The sequence below is a fragment of the Ascidia mentula genome, chromosome 2 (assembly GCF_947561715.1).
Source record: "Ascidia mentula chromosome 2, kaAscMent1.1, whole genome shotgun sequence".
Taxonomy (NCBI): Eukaryota; Metazoa; Chordata; class Ascidiacea; order Phlebobranchia; family Ascidiidae; genus Ascidia; species Ascidia mentula.
The window spans coordinates 2,208,434-2,229,783 of record NC_138567.1 but is presented as its reverse complement, the minus strand read 5'-3'; the positions used below and the strand labels follow the sequence as shown (position 1 = coordinate 2,229,783).

The window sequence follows — 21,350 nt, the reverse complement described above, 5'->3', positions numbered from 1 at the left end:
AAACCACTGCACATTGCTACACATTACATGTAGAATGTAGAAAACTATTACAAAATTGCCCTAGCCAATTTTAACTTCTTGTTGACGTACTACAATGCTATGGGGCGCCGTTTTGAAAAAAATTAACTTGCCGCAACATAGCTATTTTTCACAATGGCATCAACGCGCCTTTTTGAAAAATATTAACTTGCTGCAAGATAAAGCTAAGTTGCGGCAAGATAGCAAAGTTGCGGCAACATAGAGCTATCTTGCGGCAAGATAGCTAAGTTGCCGCAACATAGAGCTATCTTGCGGCAAGATAGCTAAGTTGCCGCAACATAGAGCTATCTTGCCGCAACATAGTGCTAAGTTGCGGCAAGATAGCTAAGTTGCGGCAACATAGTGCTAAGTTGCCGCAACATAGATCGAAGTTGCTACAAGATAGATATGTTGCCGCAAGATAGAGCTAAGTTGCTGCAAGATATCTAAGTTGCTGCAAGACAGCCAAGTTCCCCCAACATAGAGTCAATGTGTCGCAACGTAGAGCTAAGTTGCTGCAAGATAACGAAGTTGCGCATTATAAAGCTTTGTTGCCGCAGGTTAGCTAAAAATTTGCCGGCGCTTTTTATCGCGTTATATTTAATATATATTTTTAATAAGGTAACGTAGGTAATGGAAACCAAGAGCGAATATACGGAGTTGGAAGAGGCGGTGCAAAGATTGGCCACAGTTGTTAATACCTTGGCAAGGGACCGAGCCGAACAGGACAATGATTGCAAATCTGCCTCATCTTCTGGATCTGCACTGCCTAAAGGCCAGTTGGAAAAAGTAAAGAAACCCCCCAAAATTGTAAGTACCCCTTAGGGGTCGGGTAAACACATTAGTATTGTTAGTGAGTAACAAATGTTAATTTCATGTTCGAAATGTGTTATTCCCAATAGAGGTAAAACTCACGAAAAAGTTTATATCATGCCAAGTTGTATACCCTGTCACTGGGGACGCAGTTAACTACTGTATTTTTTTCTTTCGAACCACTGTGTGCTTTGTTGACAGAATTCTTCCTTTCAAAATGAAATCAGAGGTAGTGGTGGACGTATCTTTGGGGTTAATAAAACAAGCTATTCCACCTTTGTAGATGATGATGATGATGACTTTCAACCAGTAAGTAATTTACTTTACTGCTGTAGATTGCATAACATTTAGCTTTGATGTGCCCGTAACATATGGTATATCCAAAAGTAGCATATCCAAAAACATTCCAACTAGTTATAAATAACTTGGCTAGCATTATGCAGTAAATGTAATATTCTTATGCTGTTCTTTAATTTTTGCAGGAGTGTGAAAGAGTTTTCTGTCCATTAAACTCGACAGGAAAAAGGTGGAAACCAGTTGCAGTTAAAGGTGGTCGAAAACTCAAATACAAAAAAACTGATAGACATCACTTTTGTTCAAGAATTGTTGTATGTATTCCACTTCAAGAATTTTCACAAGGCATACAAAGAATAAATGGTGATTGGTTTATGACAATACCAAGATGTCAAAAAAAGATGAAGACAATGGGATTACACCATGTTATACAAATTAACAGTGTATGGAATATGACTGAAATGCAAACAGCCATCATCAACGCTTTTAAAGATTGCTTCATTTCATTTTCCACTTTTCAATACTTGTTGCTCAAACCAGGCCTTAATTTGTTGACGAAGGCAGTATCTGAGGATGGATTTATATGGAATGCAAGAGCTGTGCTTGCACTAAACACAAAAAAAATTTATATCAGTTCAGAAGATGCCCTAGCAATTAAAACTGTGGAAATTGCAGTCAACAATTGTGACATGGTTTGTAAGATAATAACCAACTATTACAAAAATAAATCGATCAAGACTAATTATTGAATATGTCCATGCCATATGTAACATGTTATGTATCACTAAATATCTACTTATGATTGCAAGCAAACACAGGAAGATGCTCTGTTGACTGAAGAAACTAGTAACAGTGTTGAAGTTTCTGAAGAGAAGGAAAATTGCAATCCTTTACCGGATACATCATTGGTTGGTTCCATAACCGCGACAGAATCTTTGATTTATCGGTAACATTAAATAATTCCTATGCCTAAAAAAATCTTCCAATACTAAATGCTTTTTAGTGAGTATGTCAACTTGGTATCAAGTTGTGATGAACCTCCAAACTATTCCAGTGATGATAGTGATGGTGACCTGCAACAGGCAATTCAGCAGTCATTACTTGGAGAACCCTCTAAGTCTGAGTAACTAACAATATTATTTGGATTCACTTTTGAAAATAATGCATTGTTACAATGGCATTGCAGGAAATTGCATGACACTGCCACCGCAGAACAGTGCCTGGAAACTTTGCAAGAAAACATTGATGAACATGCTGTCAATAAGTTCAATGTAATTAGGTCCAACATATTAGACGGAGCTGTTCGAACTGCAAAAAAGGAAAATGTTTAACCCCATGGCTCGGATTAGTGTGGAGTTTAGTGATGAAAATGGTGAATTTGAGGGAGCTGTGGATGCTGGAGGTCCAACCAGAGAGTTTTTACGTTTGGTAATGCATGAAATCATGAATAGCATAATATTTGAAGGAAAAGAAAGCAAAAAGTTTCTTTCTACTAACCCAATAGGTAATCTTAAATTTTCTTTGCAAATAATATGAATAATTAGTTTTCTTTTCTTTTTCAGCAATTGACAAGGATTTGTACTACATTTATGGAATTCTTATATCCCTTTCACTATTGCATGGCGGGCCAGCTCCAAAATGTTTTTCAAGGCTTTTGTTCAGACAAATTCTTGGCCTCCCAAGGGACTATATGGAAGCTTTGTCAGATATGACCGATATTGGTTGTGAATATATTTCAGAACTTCAAAAGGTTTTACTGTATTGATGTTGCTTTCTTGTTTTCGAACAGTAGTGTTTTATTTTGCAGATAAAAGATACAGAATCACTTTGTGAACTCAATGATTGTTTGTTAAACTCAAATACATTTTTAAAACTTGCTGGCTGTCACACACACTGTACAAACTTAAATGACAAGAGCAAAATTATAAATAATGCAATGAAATTTTATACCGAAGGCAAGAATGAACCACTTACCAGGTTTGTAAAACTATGTATGTGATGCTTTACATTGTTACATTAGGCACATACTGTTTAGGTTTACTACAGGTTTAAATCAAACTGGTCTTCTGGACCAAATGAAAAATGCACCCATTGCATTTGAAAAGTATTTCATGGCAATTAACGGTAGTGAACAAATTACAGCCGACAAAATTAAGGCTATCTTTAACCCCACACTTTCTGAGGCTGGAAGTAACAGAAGAAATAAAGAAAATTTGGTGATGACCTGGTGGAAAAGCTTCTTAGATGATGTGGAAGGTGCCAAGTTATTTTTGTTTTAAAAAGTTGCAGTTTGTGAAATATATACTTTCTTTCTTTAGAAAGAGATTCTGAATGTTCACTTCAAGGCATATTAGTGTTTGCAACTGGGGCAGATGAAACACCTCTGTTAGGATTTTTTCCAAAGCCTTCTCTACAGTTTACTGAATCATCCCTTTTTCCCCTGGGAAATACTTGTGCCAATATTATCAGCATTCCCATGGGACATAAGGATTATGACACTTTCAAAAGCAAAATGGAATTTGGCATTTCCAGTTCGCCCCGCTTTGGGAAAGTTTAAAGCAATTGAATAATTTTGGTTGGATATGCCCAAAGAACACCAGTTGTATATGGGATGCATTACCTCGGCTAGTGTGAATTACCATGTACCAATAAGTATTAAGTACCTCAAAGCATTTTCAAACATAACCTGATGTACATTTGAACTGGTTTTATGTTAGTACACTATAGCCTGAGAGCAGTGTTTGTTAAATGTTGTTTTGTTTATTGCAAACTGTGATTGTCACCAAGCTATTTAATTAAATTTGTGAAAAGTTATACTACTTCCATGTTCTTTATTTCTTTTGACTATGTACACAATTAAATTTCTAGCATATAACAACCCCTTGCGTGTAGCAATTGTTTGTTAAAACTGTTTTAAAGACCAAAACTATAATGTTCTGTAAGATATTGAGTGTCTGTACTGGATATATTTGAATGTTAATGTGGCCTTATCATATTGTAAAAAAACCACTGTAAAATATGAGTAACATTGACACTTTCTGATTTGTATTGTATGCTAGCCTCAATTTGCCACATACCTCAGTACTACATACACTGTCGTATCTTACCTGCTACAGAATCGTTTTTAAATAATTTGAATACAGCCGATATTTTCTGTTCATTTTCAAAATAAATCATGAAAACTTGTGATGTATGTATTAAGCAGTACGGTATGCATGTAATGTAAAACTACTAAACAAGTGTCAAAGTAAAAAAACAAAGCATTCACTGTTCAACAAGATAGTTACTAACAAATTCAACAGCACACTTGTATTTGTTCATACTGTTACTTTCTTGACGTACTGCATCATTTAAGTTTTGTAATACACCTTCAGGCAATTGTAACAAATTTGTTTCAACATCAACATTGCTAGTACTTGGGTATATTATGTCACTATTATCAATTTCATCAAATGGGTTTAGCGCCTGAAACTGTAATAGGTGGCGATTCATGTAAAAAAGTTGCAAAGGTGATTGATAATTTTCAGTTGAAAGGACATGGTGGTTTGTTGCAGTTACAAACTCCGCCAACCTTTTGTTTATGATATCTTTGTACACAAAATGGAGACAGTAAAGATGTACAGAGTTCATAATATCCAATATGTGACACTCCTCAAGGTATGAGAATTCATTGTGAAACCTATTCACAACTTGAGAATTAATATCTCTGTTGAGTCGCTCAATTCGTTGATTGTGCACTGAACTTCCAGTAACCACAGATTTGCTGTTAAGCCTTCTTTCATACATATACCTCCACACATGAACATTTTCTCCACCAAAATCACTTCGAATTTTTAGTGGCAAACCAAATTTATCCACAGCTTCTTCAAACAAGTTTAAAACAGTCACTGACTTATTGTTATCTGAGCAGTGGCAGTAGGTAATTAACCTACTGTATCCATCTATTCCAGCGTGAATGACAAACTTCCATCTAATTAACTTGTGAGTGCCATCTATATGCCAAATGTAGTTAGGACATGGAACTGTATATTTTCTTCTGGCAATGGTTGTAAGTTGTCGTGCTTTTATTCCCTCTTCATCAACTCTATGCAAACTAGATCGAAGCCTTTTCCTTTGTACAAATATACCCTGTGCTTTAAGGTGTCCATTTACCATAACTTCCCCAGATGCAGGATGGTTTCCTTTTACATTTCGTAATGTGGTGTCAAGATCCTGATCTGATATTGAACTGCACGAGGATAGATATACACCAGTTAAATAAAGCTTTAACTAAGTTATTTCCACCTGCCATACCTGTAAGTTGGTTTTTCCAAATTACATTCACATATAACTCGTTTCAATGTGGGTCTGGATATTTCAAGCAATCGGCATATATCACTAAATTTTATTCTTAGAACCAAAAGTTGCTTGAGATGTTCCACATCAACTTGCTTCCGATGTCGCCCCTAGAATATGCACAGATAACAGTTTACGTTTATCATTTCTATAGCTAAGTTGCGGCAACATAGTGCTAAGTTGCGGCAAGATAGCTAAGTTGCCGCAACATAGAGCTATCTTGCCGCAACATAGCGCTAAGTTGCGGCAACTTAGCTATATTGCCGCAACTTAGCACTATGTTGCCGCAACTTAGCTATCTTGCCGCAACTTAGCTATCTTGCCGCAACTTAGCTCTATGTTGCCGCAACTTAGCTATCTTGCCGCAACTTAGCTCTATGTTGCGGCAAGATAATTTTTTTCAAAACGGCGCCCCATACAATGCATCCCTCATTTTCCTTTCGATAACACAATTGTTTGCAAGTTTTGGTACAAAGTAAAGCAGTTTATTAACATGAGGGGCCAAATTTCTTGTTTTTGAATTTTTGTTATATTTTTCCCCATGTAGTTTGTGAATCCACTCTTAACATTTCTATGGTTTCCCTGGCAGCCAACCGAAGCCACCACAAGGTACTAAACATGGTTTGTTTTCTGCAAAAGTTCTTGCCTAAATCCGACCAACGTCAATATCAAATAGCATAATACGTGTAAGGCGTTTAGGAGATGTCGAAGAAGAAGTTAACAACGCCACTATAATAAACGAAGATTCCAATAATTGTATGTTGGTTTGTGATAAAAGAACATCTGCTATTTCCTGCAGGTGTACAAATGTAAGGAATAGGACATTTTCAGATTTTCATGTATTTCTTAATAATGCATAGCTTTTTTTGCACCTTAGTGTGATAACAGTGTTTTTGTTGCATGTATAACATGGCCTGTCCTTAAAATTTCATTGAAAACAACAAAATGACTTCTAGATACAAATGGATACCTGCAGGTATTGCCCAGCAGACAGGTAAGTGGGATAGGATACCAAAGCTCAGTTAACCTTGACAACGGTTAAATCTGGTTAACTCCTGTGACAAAATAAATTTCTAAAGTAAGGTAGGTTTAGCTGCAAAGTGTGGTGCAAACACAACCTTAGCAGCTGATATAGACTTTGTGTAGGTTTTAATGTTAAATTTGGTATCAAAAAATTGAAATGCAAGTTGTATTGAAAAGGGTTAATATTTATTTCTTACTTTCCTAGGGAATAACGCTGAGGTACTCATTCGAAAATATGTGGATTTGGTGGAAGAACAAAGGTATTCTGAAGCAATTGATACTAAGTATGAATTTTCAAATTTACCTGAAAGCCTTTGCTCAACCGCTGATGATTTGAGAAGAACTGGAGACACAAAAAGAGATGAAAAGCAGTTTGTGGAATCAACTTTGTTTTATGACCTTGCATCAGATAAGTTTGAACGTTTAAATGGCAATGAGGGCGCTTTGGGTGTGGAGAAATGTGCAAGGGGACTTACAAAAACATGTGAAGCTTTGCTAGAAAGATCGAGTCAACATGTTAAAAACAGACAAATTGTTTGTGGTCATGTCATCCCTATGATACAAGACATGAAAATGAAAATTGTAACCATGAAAAATGTGGGAGATGAAGTTTCATGTTTATCTGCAGTAAAATGTTTGCATTTTTTTGAATACTGCCTTGGTTTGATTGGAAAATATTTGTCCAGAGAAGAAACAATTAAACTTGGTCTTAAAATGATGGAGAGACAGTTCGGTAAAAATGCCGAAAGGTATCATGTATATGGTACTTTGTCTCATAACCTTGGTTGTATTTACTTACGCAAGAGCAATGAATTGTTTGAAAGTGCTGCCAGAACTTCCAGGACAGCTACAGATTTACCAGAGAAGACAAAAAAAGATCAAATTGAATTCAGTAGAAATCTTTCTCAAGTTCTACAAACATCCTCATGTCAGTTAAGATAAAATGTGTCAAGAAGTTATTGTTTATTTTGTAATATGTTACAAATAAGCTATTGTATAAAATTTTACAACACAATGTAATTACTTTGAAAGCCTTACAATACATATAATTCATTTCTGTAACAAACTTGAATATACAAAATGAAGAAAATTATCTTTAGGTCCCATCCCTACTGGTGGTGAAAGTCACGATATTCAGCAAGTTGACCTTGTTCCATCATCACATGGTAGAACAAAACCTCTACAACAGAAACGTGATAAAATTAAGCCCCAACAACTAACAAGTATATTATTGTATTGTAGTATAACTTTATTATTGTACTGTAGTACAACTTTTGCTGGTATTTAAATTGCTCTAATTCAACTTTCCGTAAACATAATCAAAAAAAGGGGATTTTGCTTTTTTTTTTAAAGTAATATGGATAAAATTATCTCCAGCACTTTCAGAAGTTTTTGTGTTAGTGTGTAATTAGACAAGCATGTCGAATAAATAACAAAGCCTGTGCACTTCGAAGTAAAGGTGGGTTTTCTAAAAATGTGGTACAAAATTAGGCATTTAAAAGTGTACTATTAAAAGTATAATACCTTTCTTTGTAGATTGATGACGAATCTTGTAAATTATTATATTGCTAATATCCTGAAATGTTGTTTAATCTTTTATTTTTTGTGCATATAGAGCAATCTGTCACTTCAAAACCTACATCATGTGATGACTCCATGTTATCTGATGGGAGTATTGCTGGAGTCACGGGTGATGTTACTCTACTCCAGATTGAAAACATAGGTAAACTGTTTTGTTTAAAGCAACTTCATATGTAGTGTTTACTCAACAAAATGTTTTTAGTTTGATTGTTTATTATTCACTGGATATTTTAGGTTTTCATCAAATCGTTTTTTTTGCATGTATATGTTTAAGTTAAAGAAATATACATAAATTTTAACTTTAAGTATTCATGTTTATTCAGAATCAATGCATGTGGCAAATACTGAAAGTAATTCCAGACAACAAGATCAACTGTCTAAACCTGAAACATCATCTGACACAACAGGGACTCAACAACAGCAAGGGAATGAACCTGGGTCTAAAAACAAAGCAGGTAGCCTAGTAAGAAATAAATAAAATTGTTAATATATATGATTTGAATTCAAATTTTCATAAACTTGTCACAAAACAAATATAGACATAGGGTTACTCAATTGTTTGCCAAACTTTGACTTAAAAATGTGAGTACAAAAATATGTCTGGTTGCTTGAGTATGATTATCAGGTTTTTTGGTAACCTCAAATAGCAAAAGAGTTAAGAAAGAGTCACAGTTTGGTAACTTGAAAAACTGCTGTGTGTCAGCAATACTGTGGGTAATGCACATAAACCTAACATACTTGTGTTATATTATTTGGACAAATTTGCTTATATTTGTCTTTGAATGTCCAATAAAAAACATGTATGTGTAGTAATAGTGAGACACCTGGAGGAGTGGCACAAAAATTAAGATTTTATACCATAATAAATTTGATGTCTCCACTGCAAACTAATTTTTGTATCGGTCATAACTTTTTATGTTGTTTATTTGAATTTGTGACATGTGTGCATGCAGATGATCATGGAAACCCACAAAATAAGTTGTTGAGCGACTCTAAGCTATCTGAAGGAAGTATAGCAGGGGTGGAGGGCAATGTTACTATTACCAAAATTGGTACACTAAGTAAGAGCAAAGTCATATTTACAACAGCAATCATGTTAAAGCTACACACTACTGCATATTATATAATACTGAGGTTTTAAGGAAGAATAGGTAGGCAAGCAATTTGGCAAAAAACTATGATTCATCTTTTAATAAAATTTTTTTGTTTCTTGCTTCAAAGGAAGAACAAAAGCATGATGGTTATAGAACCAGAAATCTGACCAATATTTAATGTTTTGTGGTATTACTTTTCTAGTGATAAAAAAAATAAAAGTATTTTTTTATATAAACTGCACAAAATATTTGTGTGTGTGTAGAGTCTCTGCAACTGGGAAGTGCTGAAAGTCATGCCAGTCAAGGAGATAATGATTCACAACTTAAACCATCAAACTCCACTACAAAAACTCAACAAGAGCAGAATGTTGGATCCAAGTCTCCAAAAGAAAGCGGTATTGTCTTTCAGAAAGTAAAAATATTTATTCTGCTGCTGGATGTTATCTCTATTTCTATTTTCACAAATCTGATATCATTTCTATTTATGGTTGTTCAACTGATTTTGTGGATTTTACCCCAACACTTAATATCAAGAAATTTTTCCTGTTAGTTGTCTATTTTTATTAACATATCTGATATTTTGTTTATACTGGCAGAATCTACGAAAGCAGAAGAAAAGGATTCATCATCAGGTAGGTAATGAAAAAAATAAACCATTTGCATAGTGGTTCTTTCATCTGCTATGGTAGCATATAAGTTAACTAAAAAAATAGTTTTTTTAATGTCCAATGAGTACAAGTTTTGTATGTGTACATGTTGGTGCTTAGATGTACTAATATCACATAGTGTTGGCCGTAACTTTTGATGTTGGTTAATCAAATGCACAACATTTATGCATACAGGTGATTCTAAAAGCCATCAAAAAACATTATTGAAAGATTCAAATTTATCTGAAGGAAGCATAGCTGGAGTCCAAGGAAATGTTAGCATTACAAATATTGATAATCTAGGTAGGACTTTTGCTCTTAAAATAATCAAAAAGTTTGAGAAGCCAACTGTCTATTTGCTGCATTACAAAATCTTTCATTGAGCTACTTTTGCTGCCAGGCATGCTACAATGTAGACAGGACTGTATTTTTGGCATAAATTAACGCACCCTATTTTGCTGACATTTCATGTGCCATACAGCAATACTTTATCAAAGTTTAATTAAACGTTGATAAATTAATGTACACTACTAACATATTTCCAACAATATTTTGTGATGCATTTATATTTTCAAGATTAACAAAATATAAAAATGTAAATGCTTTTAGATTCCTTGCCAACTACTAGTGCTAAAAGTCACACTGGCCAACAAGGCGACCTTGCTCAACCTCAATCATCATCTGACACAAAAAGAACTCAACAACGAGAGTTAGGTGTTGGCTCTGCATCTCCAAATGAAACCGGTATTGTATTGTATAGAAGCTAGGGTGATTGAAAAGATGATATGAATTGAGATCAAGCCAAAATGCAAATATTGTAGTAAAATTGGATATGCTGAAAATGTGGCACATAAAATGTAAATTGTAACAATAAGACAAGTTCAACTTGGGCTGGTCAGAAGTGGAAGCATATTGAAACACATGATCAACATTTAAGCCATTAGTTCTACATTACATAAGTACAAAGCAGATGGACCACACCATAAACTATAAAACCTCATATAATTTAATGGTGATCACTTGCCTTAGTCTTATTACACCTTTGTACATTCTTTGTGTATGCAGAGAAATCTGTTAAGATCCAAAATACATCTTTGCATGACTCAAAAGTATCTGATGGAAGTATAGTAGGAGTGCAGGGAAATGTTAATGTTACAAACATTAGTAACAAAGGTAAGAAATTCCAAGTTTTACCAACATAAAAAACTTTGCGTCAAAACTGCTGTTTTCACAATTAACCTGCAGATTTTCATTGATTATGACAACTACGCCAGTGCATCTAACTAATAAATATTTTTTGTACTATTTGCAACTATGTTATTAACAGATCATAGTTAGCGAATGGTTCTCTGTGCCCATTTTGTGCCTTTTTTACTTACAGTTTAGTATAGATTGTTTGAAAAGGGTAAAATTTGATCACAAACACACAATAAATGTTTTTCATCATTAATATGCTCATTGTGTAGTTGTTCAACTATAATACTACTTCTGTGTTAACAATGTGTAGAACAGAACAAAATTAGGCAATTTGTCTTATTTTATGACCTCATCACTGTACATATAAGCATAATTGTTAATTTCAACAATTCCCCTCTAAGTAGGAGATACTGAAAATCACCACAGACAAGGAGATGATGATACACAGCCTCAATCATCATCAGGCACACCAAAAACTCTACATGAGATAAAAGGTAGAGGAACTTTTGAAGCTAAATTTCTCAAATTCACTTAGTTATAGTTGTTTAAATTATGATATTACAGTAAATGTGTTGCTGTAATTAGGAAAAAAAGACAGTTTTCACTACAAAGCATTGTTGTTTGTATTGCTCATAATAGTCACGTAAGCTAAGTCTGAGCTTAAATACTAATCTTTATGTATTTGAAGATTTTTTTGAAAAAGGAAATACTGAAAGTCACCCAAGATATCTTGATGACAAGACACTGCATCAGCCATCATCTGAGACAGGAATTCAACAAAAACAACATTGTGATGGATCCAAATTCCAAATACAAACAGGTACAATATTGCTGAAATAAAGTAAACAAAAAATCTTATTTGCAAAACATCCAAGCAAAATTTTGTGCAATGAGTAGACAATATTTTTCATCAAAAATACTGCAATGAACAATATCTTGTAACCTAACTTTATGAGGCATGTTTGTGTCAGTTACCAACCCAGCAACTGTATTACGCAGTAATGGTCTGCTTAAAGTAATTGTTATGAAAGCATGTCTCCAAGTACGATAAATGGTTAGTATGATCCATTGTAAACAAGTGTCTTTCTTCTTTATTATTTCAAGGTATTATCACAACATTATACTCACTAATGATGAACTCGTCCAATATTACTTGCAATTTACAATGCACTCACAAAATATTATCACAAGATCTCATTTTTCATGTGAAATTGTACAAAATTTAACCAATGCCTAAATACACTAGTTTAGGGTTTTTAATAGCTCATGTGTTTGCAGAGAAATCTGTTAAGATTCAAAATACATCTTTGCATGACTCAAAAATATCTGAAGGAAAAACAGAAAGAGTACAGGGAAATGTTAGTTTTACCAACGTTAGTAACAAAGGTAAGAGTGCTGTTATGAAAATATCTTGATTACGACAGAATTTGTGTCAACTATTGTATTATATAGGATCTGGTAACAAGTAATGTGTAGATATATTCTGATTATGAAAACTATGATAGTGCATCTAACTACTAAATATTGTTTGTACTGTTTGAAATTATGTTTTGAACAGTTTTCTTTGGTGTATTGTGTATATTTTGCTTACAATTGTAGTACATTGCATAAAATTAATGTTAAATTTGATCATTAACACACAATAAATGTTTTTCATTCTTATATGCTTGTTGTGTAATTGTAAAAGTAGATCGAAATTTCTAGAGCAAACTAGAAGCACTTTGAAGGAAGGTGCAGCCACCTATGCTGATGCAACTCATAGCCAACAATCAAGCGTAGAAAGCAACTCCATAAAGGGAACATTGCAGGAAACAGGTACTTCAATGTATGTGACTTTTAAACTGTGGGAATATTGCTGACGTTTGAAATAAATTTCCAGTGCATTAAGATTAAAATAGTCAATATGCTGACTGATGAAATGGTTTAACTAAACGTCATGTAGATTCATATACAGTAATAACATATTCCCAACAATATTTTGTGATGCATTTATGTATCAAGTTTGACAATACAATAAAAATATATGTGCTTCTAGATTCCTTGGCAACTACTAGTGCTGAAAGTCACACTGGTCAACAAGGTGACCTTGCTCAACTTCAATCATCATCCGACACAAAAAGAACTCAACAACAGGAATCAGGTGTCGACTCTGCATCCCTAAATGAAACCGGTATTGTATAGAAGTAATAAATATTGCTGTAATTCTATACTCCTGAGTATAGTTCAATGAATTAAATTGATCAGTTTGTTTAAGAATTCAATTTGCTCGGGTGATTGAAAAGGTGATATGAATTAAGATCAAGCCAAACTGCAAGTAGCGTGGTAAAATTGGATATGCTAAAAATGTGGCACATAAAATGTAAATTGTAACAATAAGACATGTTCAACTTGGGCTGGTCAGAAGTGGAAGCATATTGAAACACATGATCAACATTTGAGCCATTAGTTCTACATTACATAAGTAGAAGCAGATGGACCACACCATAAACTATAAAACCTCATATAATTTAATGGTGATCACTTGCCTTAGTCTTATTACACCTTTGTACATTCTTTGTGTATGTAGAGAAATCTGATCAGATCCAAAATACATCTTTGCTTGACTCAAAAGTATCTGATGGAAGTATAGTAGGAGTGCAGGGAAATGTTAATGTTACAAACATTAGTAACAAAGGTAAGAAATTCCAAGTTTTACCAACATAAAAAACTTTGTGTCAAAACTGCTGTTTTTACAATCAATGTGCAGATTTACATTGATTATGACAACTATGCCAGTGCATCTAACTAATAAATATTTTTTGTACTATTTGGAACTTACTTTATTAACAGATCATAGTAAGTGAATGGTTCTCTGTGCCCATTTTGTACCTATTTTACTTACAGTTATAGTAGATTGCTTAAAAAGGTTAAAATTTGATCACAAACACAAAATAAATGCTTTTCATTCTTAATATGCTCATTGTGTATTTGTTCAACTATAATACTACTTCTGTGTTAACAATGCTTAGAGCAAAAACAAAATTAAGCAATTTTTCTCATTTTGTGACCTCATCACTGTACATATAAGCATAATTGTTAATTTCAACAATTCCCCTCTAAGTAGGAGATACTGAAAATCACCACAGACCAGGATATGATGATACACAGCCTCAATCATCATCAGGCTCAACAAAAACTCTACATCAGCTAAAAGGTGGAGGAACTTTTGATGCTAAATTTCTCAAATTCATCAAGTTGTTGTTGTTTAAATTATGATATTACAGTAAAGGCATTGAAAGACAGTTTTCACTACAAAAGCATTGTTGTTTGTATTGCTCATAATTGTCACGCAAGTCAGGCCTGAGCGTAAATACCAATCTTTATGTATTTGAAGATTTTTTTGAAAAAGGAAGTACTGAAAGTCACTCAAGATATCTTGATGACAGGACACTGCATCAGCCATCATCTGAGACAAGAATTGAACAAACACAACATTGTGATGGATCCAAATTCCAAAAACAAACAGGTACAATATTGCTGAAATAAAGTAAAAAAGTCTGCAAACAAAAAATCTTGCAATGAGTAGACAATATTTTTCATGAAAAACTACAATGGACAATATCTTGTAACTTAACTTTATGAGGCATGTTTGTGTCAGTTACCAACCCAGCAACTGTATTACACAGTAATGGTCTGCTAAAAGTAATTGTTATAAAAGCATATCTCCAAGTACGATAAATGGTTAGTATGATCCATTGTCAACAAGAATCCTTCTTCTTTAATAAAAGTATCATCACAACATTACACTCACTGATCTTCCAGTATAACTTGTGACAATACACTCACAAAATATTATCCCAAGATGTCGTTTTGCATGTGAAATTGTACAATTTAACCAATGGCTAAATATACTTGTTTAAGGTTTTTATTAGCTCATGTGTACATGGAAATGTTAGTTTTACCAACATTAGTAGCAAATGTAAGAGTGCAGTAATAAAAATATGTTGCACCTCTATAACAGAATTCGTGTTAAAACTGTTGTTTTATATAAGATCTTGTAACAAGTAATGTGTGATATGCCCTGATTCTGAAAACTATGATAGTGCATCTAACTACTAAGTATTGTTTGTACTGTTTGAAACTATGTTATGAATAGTTTTCTTTGGTGTATTGTGTATATATTTTGCTTACAATTGTAGTACATTGCATAAAATTAATGTTAAATTTGATCATTAACACACAATAAATGTTTTTCATTCTTATATGCTTGTTGTGTAATTGTAAAAGTAGATCGAAATTTCTAGAGCAAACTAGAAGCACTTTGAAGGAAGGTGCAGCCACCTATGCTGATGCAACTCATAGCCAACAATCAAGCGTAGAAAGCAACTCCATAAAGGGAACATTGCAGGAAACAGGTACTTCAATGTATGTGACTTTTAAACTGTGGGAATATTGCTGACGTTTGAAATAAATTTCCAGTGCATTAAGATTAAAATAGTCAATATGCTGACTGATGAAATGGTTTAACTAAACTTACATATTTCCAGCAATATTTTGTGATGCATTTATGTATCAAGTTTAACAATATAATAAAAATGTACGTGCTTCTAGATTCCTTGTCAACTGCTAGTGCTGAAAGTCACACTGGCCAACAAGGTGACCTTTCTCAACCTCAATCACCATCCGTCACAAAAAGAACTCAACAACAGGAATCAGATGTTGGCTCTGCATCCCTAAATGAAACCGGTATTGTATAGAAGTAATAAATATTGCTGTAATTCTATACTCCTATGTATAGTTCAATGAATTAAATTCATTAGTTTGTTTAAGAATTCAATTTGCTCGGGTGATTGAAAAGGTGATATGAATTAAGATCAAGCCAAAATGCAAGTAGTGTGGTAAATTTGGATATGCTGAAAATGTGGCAAATAAAATGTAAACTGTAACAATAAGACATGTTCAACTTGGGCTGGTCAGAAGTGGAAGCATACTGAAACAGATGATCAACCTTTAAGCCATTAGTTCTACATTACATGGGTACAAAGCAGATGGACCACATCAGAAACTATAAAACCTTATAAATTTTAATAGTGATAACTTGCCTTAGTTTGTAAATTTTTTTGTGTATGTAGAGAAATCTGATCAGATCCAAAATACATCTTTGCATGACTCAAAAGTATCTGATGAAAGTATAGTAGGAGTGCAGGGAAATGTTAATGCTACCAACATTATTATTATTAACAAATTCCAAGTTTTGCCAACATAAAAAACTTTGTGTCAAAACTGCTGTTTTACAATCAATGTGCAGATTTGCACTGATTTTGACAACTATGCCAGTGCATCTAACTACTAAATATTGTTTGTACTATTTGAAACTATGTTATCAACAGATCATAGTAAGCGAATGGTTCTTTGTGCCTATTTTGTGCCTATTTTACAGTTAACAGTAGATTGCTTATAAAGGTTAAAATTTGATCATCAACACAGAATAAATGTTTTTCATACTTAATATGCTCATTGTGTAGTTGTGAAACTATAATACTACTTCTGTGCTAACAATGCCTAGAACAGAAACAAAATTAGGCAATTTTTCTCATTTTGTGACCTCATCACTGTACATATAAGCATAATTGTTAATTTCAACAATTCCCCTCTAAGCAGGAGATACTGAAAATCACCACAGACAAGAAGATGATGATACACAACCTCAATCATCATCAGGCTCAACAAAAACTCTACATCAGCTAAAAGGTGGAGGAACTTTTGATGCTAAATTTCTCAAATTCATTAAGTTATTGTTGTTTAAATTATGATATTACAGTAAAGGTATTGAAAGACAGTTTTCACTACAAAAGCATTGTTGTTTGTATTGTTCATAATTGTCACGCAAGTCAGGCCTGAGCGTAAATACCAATCTTTATGTATTTGAAGATTTTTTTGAAAAAGGAAGTAATGAAAGTCACCCAAGATATCTTGATGACAGGACACAGCATCAGCCATCATCTGAGACAAGAATTGAACAAACACAACATTGTGATGGATCCAAATTCCAAAAACAAACAGGTACAATATTGCTGGAATAAAGTAAAAAAGTCAGCAAACAAAAAATCTTGCAATGAGTAGACAATATTTTTCATGAAAAACTACAATGGACAATATCTTGTAACTTAACTTTATGAGGCATGTTTGTGTCAGTTACCAACCCAGCAACTGTATTGCACAGTAATGGTCTGCTAAAAGTAATTGTTATAAAAGCATATCTCCAAGTACGATAAATGGTTAGTATGATCCATTGTCAACAAGAATCCTTCTTCTTTAATAAAAGTATCATCACAACATTACACTCACTGATCTTCCAGTATAACTTGTGACAATACACTCACAAAATATTATCACAAGATGTCATTTTGCATGTGAAATTGTACAATTTAAGCAATGCTAAATATACTGGTTTAAGGTTTTTATTAGCTCATGTGTACATGGAAATGTTAGTTTTACCAACATTAGTAGCAAAGGTAAGAGTGCAGTAATAAAAATATGTTGCACCACTATGACAGAATATGTGTTAAATCTGTTGTTTTATATAAGTATCTTGTAACAAGTAATGTGTGATATGCGCTGATTCTGAAAACTATGATAGTGCATCTAACTACTAAGTATTGTTTGTACTGTTTAAAACTATGTTATGAATATTTTTGTTTGGTGTATTGTGTATATATTTTGCTTACAATTGTAGTACATTGCATAAAATTAAGGTTAAATTTGATCATTAACACACAATAAATGTTTTTCATTCTTATATGCTTGTTGTGTAATTGTAAAAGTAGATCGAAATTTTTAGAGCAAACCAGAAGCACTTTGGAGAAGGGTGCAGCCACCTCTGCTGATGCAACTCATAGCCAACAGTCAAGTGCAGAAAGCAACTCCATAACACTGCAGGAAACAGGTACTTCAATGTATGTGGATTTTAAACTGTGGGAATATTGGTGAGGTTTGAAGTATATTTCCAGTGCATTAGGATTAAAATAGACAACGTTCTGACTGATGACATGCAAAAATATACAAAACACTAGGTAAAAAGAAGTTCTAAATTTTACAATGCTGCAGGTAAAGATTGGCTAAAAATGCATCTAAACACGTGTAGTGCAGAGGTAAATCGCTTTTTGTGATGAACTTTGTGTTTGAAAAAAGAAAAAAATGTCCCGGACAGAGGTATCCAAATGGTGCGTTTTGCACCGCACTACTGCATCGTTTTAATGTTGTTTGGTCGTCGTAAGCCTATTAGAAGGCTAGAAAGCGCCTTCTCCTTTGATATGTCTGATTCGATTATGTGGTGAATCAAATGATGCAGAGAACAAAAACAGATAACATTGCAGCAGACAAATAATTGTAGGTTAGTTGGAGCATAGAATACTGTTGTAGTATTCTATGGTTGAGCAACCTAAGTCGACATTTGGTTCCTCTGAAGAAGGTTATCATTAGTTGTTTTTTGTTTTAGATGAACATATGGATATGACTCCGTTAGCAAATTACGTTGATTTGTTGAAAGAAGGGAAATATTTGGAAGCTAATGAAACAAGAAACCAACTTTCAAGGTCATTTGAAGGTCTTGGAAAAACAGCGGTAGATATAAAAATAACTGGAGATGAAAACAGAGAAGAGGGGAACTGCTTGGAATCAATTTCTTATTACGATATTGCATCTGAACTTTATGAAAAATGCGATGGGTGGGAAGGAGCGGAGGGTCTGAGAGATTGTGTGGGTGGTCTAAAGCTGACGTGTGATGATTTGATGAAAACATCAGATCGGAATCAAAAATTGAAAAACAAACGAATAGTTGGTGATCACGTGATTCCACTAATGGAAAAGATGAGACTCAAAATACAAAATATTAAAAAAGTGGAAAAGGAAGTTGCATGTTTGAGTCAAGCTTTGTGTTTGCACAGAATTGAAGTCAGTCAACATTTAATCGGAGATCATTCTTCGAGAGAAAACACAATTAAACTCGGACTTGAAATGATGCAAAAACAGTTTGGTGACAACTCATTAAAACATGATGTGTTTGGAGCTTTGTCAAACAACCTTGGTGTTGTATACAGAGAAACAGATCGACTGCATGATAGTAGAAAGTTTTATGAAAGGGCTATCGAGGTTTACGGAATCGCAACAGACCTAACTGAAGAGGAAAAGAGGGAGAGGATTGAAAAGTGTAAAAACAACTTCAAGAGTTCAAACAATGTTTGAAAACGAAAAGATTTCGTGTACAACAATGTAATGAAACTTAACATTGCATAAAATACACATTGTATATACACGAACTAAATTCTCCTGATTTGGCACTCTTCAAAAAGACTGACTTTCGTATTCAAAAATGCACACTAGCTTTCGCGAGTACCTCTCGCTTCATCAGGTATAAGTAATATTACATTGTATGTAATACTTCGTTGTTATTTGCACATATGCGTGTTGGACAAAGCTTATCAATTTTATGTAGTTTGGTCTATATTGAGTATTTTTCCTTTTTATGCTTTAGTGTTGTGTTTATAAAAAGAATTTATTTTTAAGCTATATTTTTCAGCCGAAGGTTGGTACAGTGAGAGTTTTCGGCCATATACCTGCTGAAGCCTTTGTGCACTGATGCAACAAAGGGTTTCACTTTGGGTTAGGATATTATAGCGGACCAATCTTATTTCCTTTCTCCAGTTATTTAGCTCAGAAGTTATGTATGTCCAACGCGATTGATTGAGAGACTTCCATTGCCGAAGATCCAACATCAACACCGATGGTTTATGTGCTTGGACCTAAAAGTTCGGTCTAAGACCAAAACCGAGATCCTTTCTCATCTGTGAGACCAATGGCATGATCGTCGAGATCAAGCGAGATAACTAGCTACTTGGTGTAAGTGTTGAAGCTAAAAGCGGCTTCAAAAAAACAAGTTTAAACAAAACAAAATATTTGAATTATGACCAGCCGAAATCCCTGCACAATGGATATAAGACAAGCAATTGTTAAGCTTCTGTTTTTTAACAAAGCAGTTGACGTCATATAGGCCTGTAGTCAAGGGGAGCGCCCCCACGATAAAAACGTCACAATATTGCTGCCCCCGTAGAAGTATGAAAACCAGATGCCCATATTCATGGTTTCCACCTGGCGTCATCAATGGGTCTGACGTCACAATTCTGTAGGTAAAGATGGCGGAAAATGCATTGGTTTAGATAGAAGTTCTTCAATTAAACGTGTGTAGTGCTGCGGTAAATCATCGTTTGGGAAAAACATGTTTGTTTAGGCAAAGCAAAAATTGTCGAAGAATATATATATTCTTAGAAGTACCAAAATCACTAAAAACGAAATTGATCGACAATTTCCACTTTGCCTAAACGTAAAAGTTTCCCACAAATGGATTTAGGGCCACGCTATACGCGTTTTAGTAAAAAAACTAACTGAACCAATGCATTTTCATCCAATTTTCACCTGGAGCATTATGTGACGTCACACATATTGATGACGCGAAGTCGAAACCAGTGGCATGAGGCAGTATGGATAATAAAGTATAGTGTAGGCATTGTAGACATTATGCATAATAGCCAGTGAATACGATACTACGTGCTAAGGCAACCAAAGCGTTGTGAATAAGGACTGCATTGGTACTGTTTACTGGGTTGTCGACAAGTTCCAGCAGTAACAGTTTAAAAAGTATGGAGTTTTAAACTTGTTAAACAAGTCAATGCCAACAATGTCTACGATGCCGTAAATGCATGCAATGCCTACATGCCTAGACCCAATTCCTACAACGCCTAGACTCAATGCCTGCGATGCCTAGACTCAATGCCTACGATACCTTCAATGCCTGGACCAGTGGTTCTTAATCAGGGAGGTCAACCAATTCTCATGGGGGGGCGCAAGCTCTATACCGAAACTTCGTTTTTGGTAGTGACTTTAATGTCCTATACCTTTTGTGATGATTTATATTTTTCGTCACAAACCGTTTATTGGTCCCGTATTTTTTTAGTTTAAATAAGCAAGCTTAAAATGATATGTATATTGTTTTTATCGTGTTGCAGTCATGCAGTGTTTAGTTAAGTAGCTTATTTACGTAGATCGACAAAAACACAATTGCTTTTGGTATGAAACCTGTTTACAGTTTGGGGGAGAACAAGGCTGAAGGTTAAGAACCACTGGCCTAGAGCCCTACTAGACTCTATGCCTACAATTGAGGCACCCACCAATTTGTTACCGCACAATTCGGTAGAGAATTCAGTCAGTCTTGTTGGCAAAATCCTAATAACTGGGCTATACGATGGCAATGATGCTGGCATTAGGACATGTGTATACTTAAAAAAACCTAATACACAGTTTTAGTGATAGCACA

General features: G+C 34.2%; 2 protein-coding genes and 1 pseudogene across 12 annotated transcripts; 2 read left to right on the top strand and 1 right to left on the bottom strand.

Annotated features, from left to right (window-relative positions):
* The first annotated feature begins 442 nt into the window (after positions 1 to 442).
* LOC145889320 (uncharacterized) lies at positions 443 to 4,217 on the top strand (annotated as a pseudogene). The gene is made up of 11 exons (XR_014399493.1): positions 443 to 578; positions 640 to 828; positions 1,033 to 1,140; positions 1,314 to 1,817; positions 1,935 to 2,071; positions 2,129 to 2,248; positions 2,312 to 2,629; positions 2,688 to 2,875; positions 2,933 to 3,102; positions 3,161 to 3,381; positions 3,444 to 4,217. The product of XR_014399493.1 is annotated as an uncharacterized LOC145889320 (transcript).
* A 103-nt stretch (positions 4,218 to 4,320) lies between these two features.
* LOC145889474 (uncharacterized) lies at positions 4,321 to 5,644 on the bottom strand. Its single transcript, XM_082980434.1, has 2 exons — positions 5,419 to 5,644; positions 4,321 to 5,353 (listed from the first exon to the last, which is right to left on the bottom strand). The coding sequence occupies exon 2, from the start codon at positions 5,278 to 5,280 to the stop codon at positions 4,390 to 4,392; it is 891 nt and encodes a 296-aa protein (XP_082836560.1). The 5' UTR covers positions 5,281 to 5,353; positions 5,419 to 5,644; the 3' UTR covers positions 4,321 to 4,389.
* Positions 5,645 to 6,335: 691 nt separating this feature from the next.
* Positions 6,336 to 19,545, top strand: LOC145888786 (uncharacterized). 10 transcript variants are annotated; one of them, XM_082979635.1, is made up of 25 exons: positions 6,336 to 6,454; positions 6,689 to 7,411; positions 7,584 to 7,706; positions 8,099 to 8,206; positions 8,388 to 8,519; positions 9,018 to 9,125; positions 9,422 to 9,553; positions 9,755 to 9,790; positions 10,001 to 10,108; positions 10,415 to 10,519; positions 10,871 to 10,978; positions 11,404 to 11,496; positions 11,691 to 11,822; positions 12,281 to 12,388; positions 12,707 to 12,817; positions 13,038 to 13,172; positions 13,569 to 13,676; positions 14,103 to 14,195; positions 14,376 to 14,507; positions 15,286 to 15,396; positions 15,593 to 15,727; positions 16,640 to 16,732; positions 16,913 to 17,044; positions 17,823 to 17,927; positions 18,480 to 19,545. In XM_082979635.1, exons 1-25 carry the CDS (start codon positions 6,406 to 6,408, stop codon positions 19,223 to 19,225), a joined length of 3,966 nt encoding a protein of 1,321 aa, XP_082835761.1. In that variant the 5' UTR covers positions 6,336 to 6,405; the 3' UTR covers positions 19,226 to 19,545. The 10 variants fall into 10 exon arrangements, with proteins under 10 accessions (XP_082835761.1, XP_082835759.1, XP_082835763.1 ...); XM_082979633.1 differs by having other exon boundaries at positions 10,415 to 10,549; positions 11,407 to 11,496; XM_082979637.1 differs by having other exon boundaries at positions 10,415 to 10,549; positions 13,038 to 13,142; positions 14,106 to 14,195.
* Positions 19,546 to 21,350: the final 1,805 nt, after the last annotated feature.

Excerpts from the sequence above, each read along its gene's own strand:
- LOC145888786 (XM_082979631.1), top strand. The coding sequence starts at position 6,406 with ATGACTTCTAGATACAAATGGATACCTGCAGGTATTGCCCAGCAGACA. Across the intron at positions 14,196-14,375 it reads AACTCTACATCAGCTAAAAG|ATTTTTTTGAAAAAGGAAGT; the intron begins GTGGAGGAACTT and ends ATGTATTTGAAG. Across the intron at positions 16,733-16,912 it reads AACTCTACATCAGCTAAAAG|ATTTTTTTGAAAAAGGAAGT; the intron begins GTGGAGGAACTT and ends ATGTATTTGAAG.
- LOC145889474 (XM_082980434.1), bottom strand. The coding sequence starts at position 5,280 with ATGGTAAATGGACACCTTAAAGCACAGGGTATATTTGTACAAAGGAAA.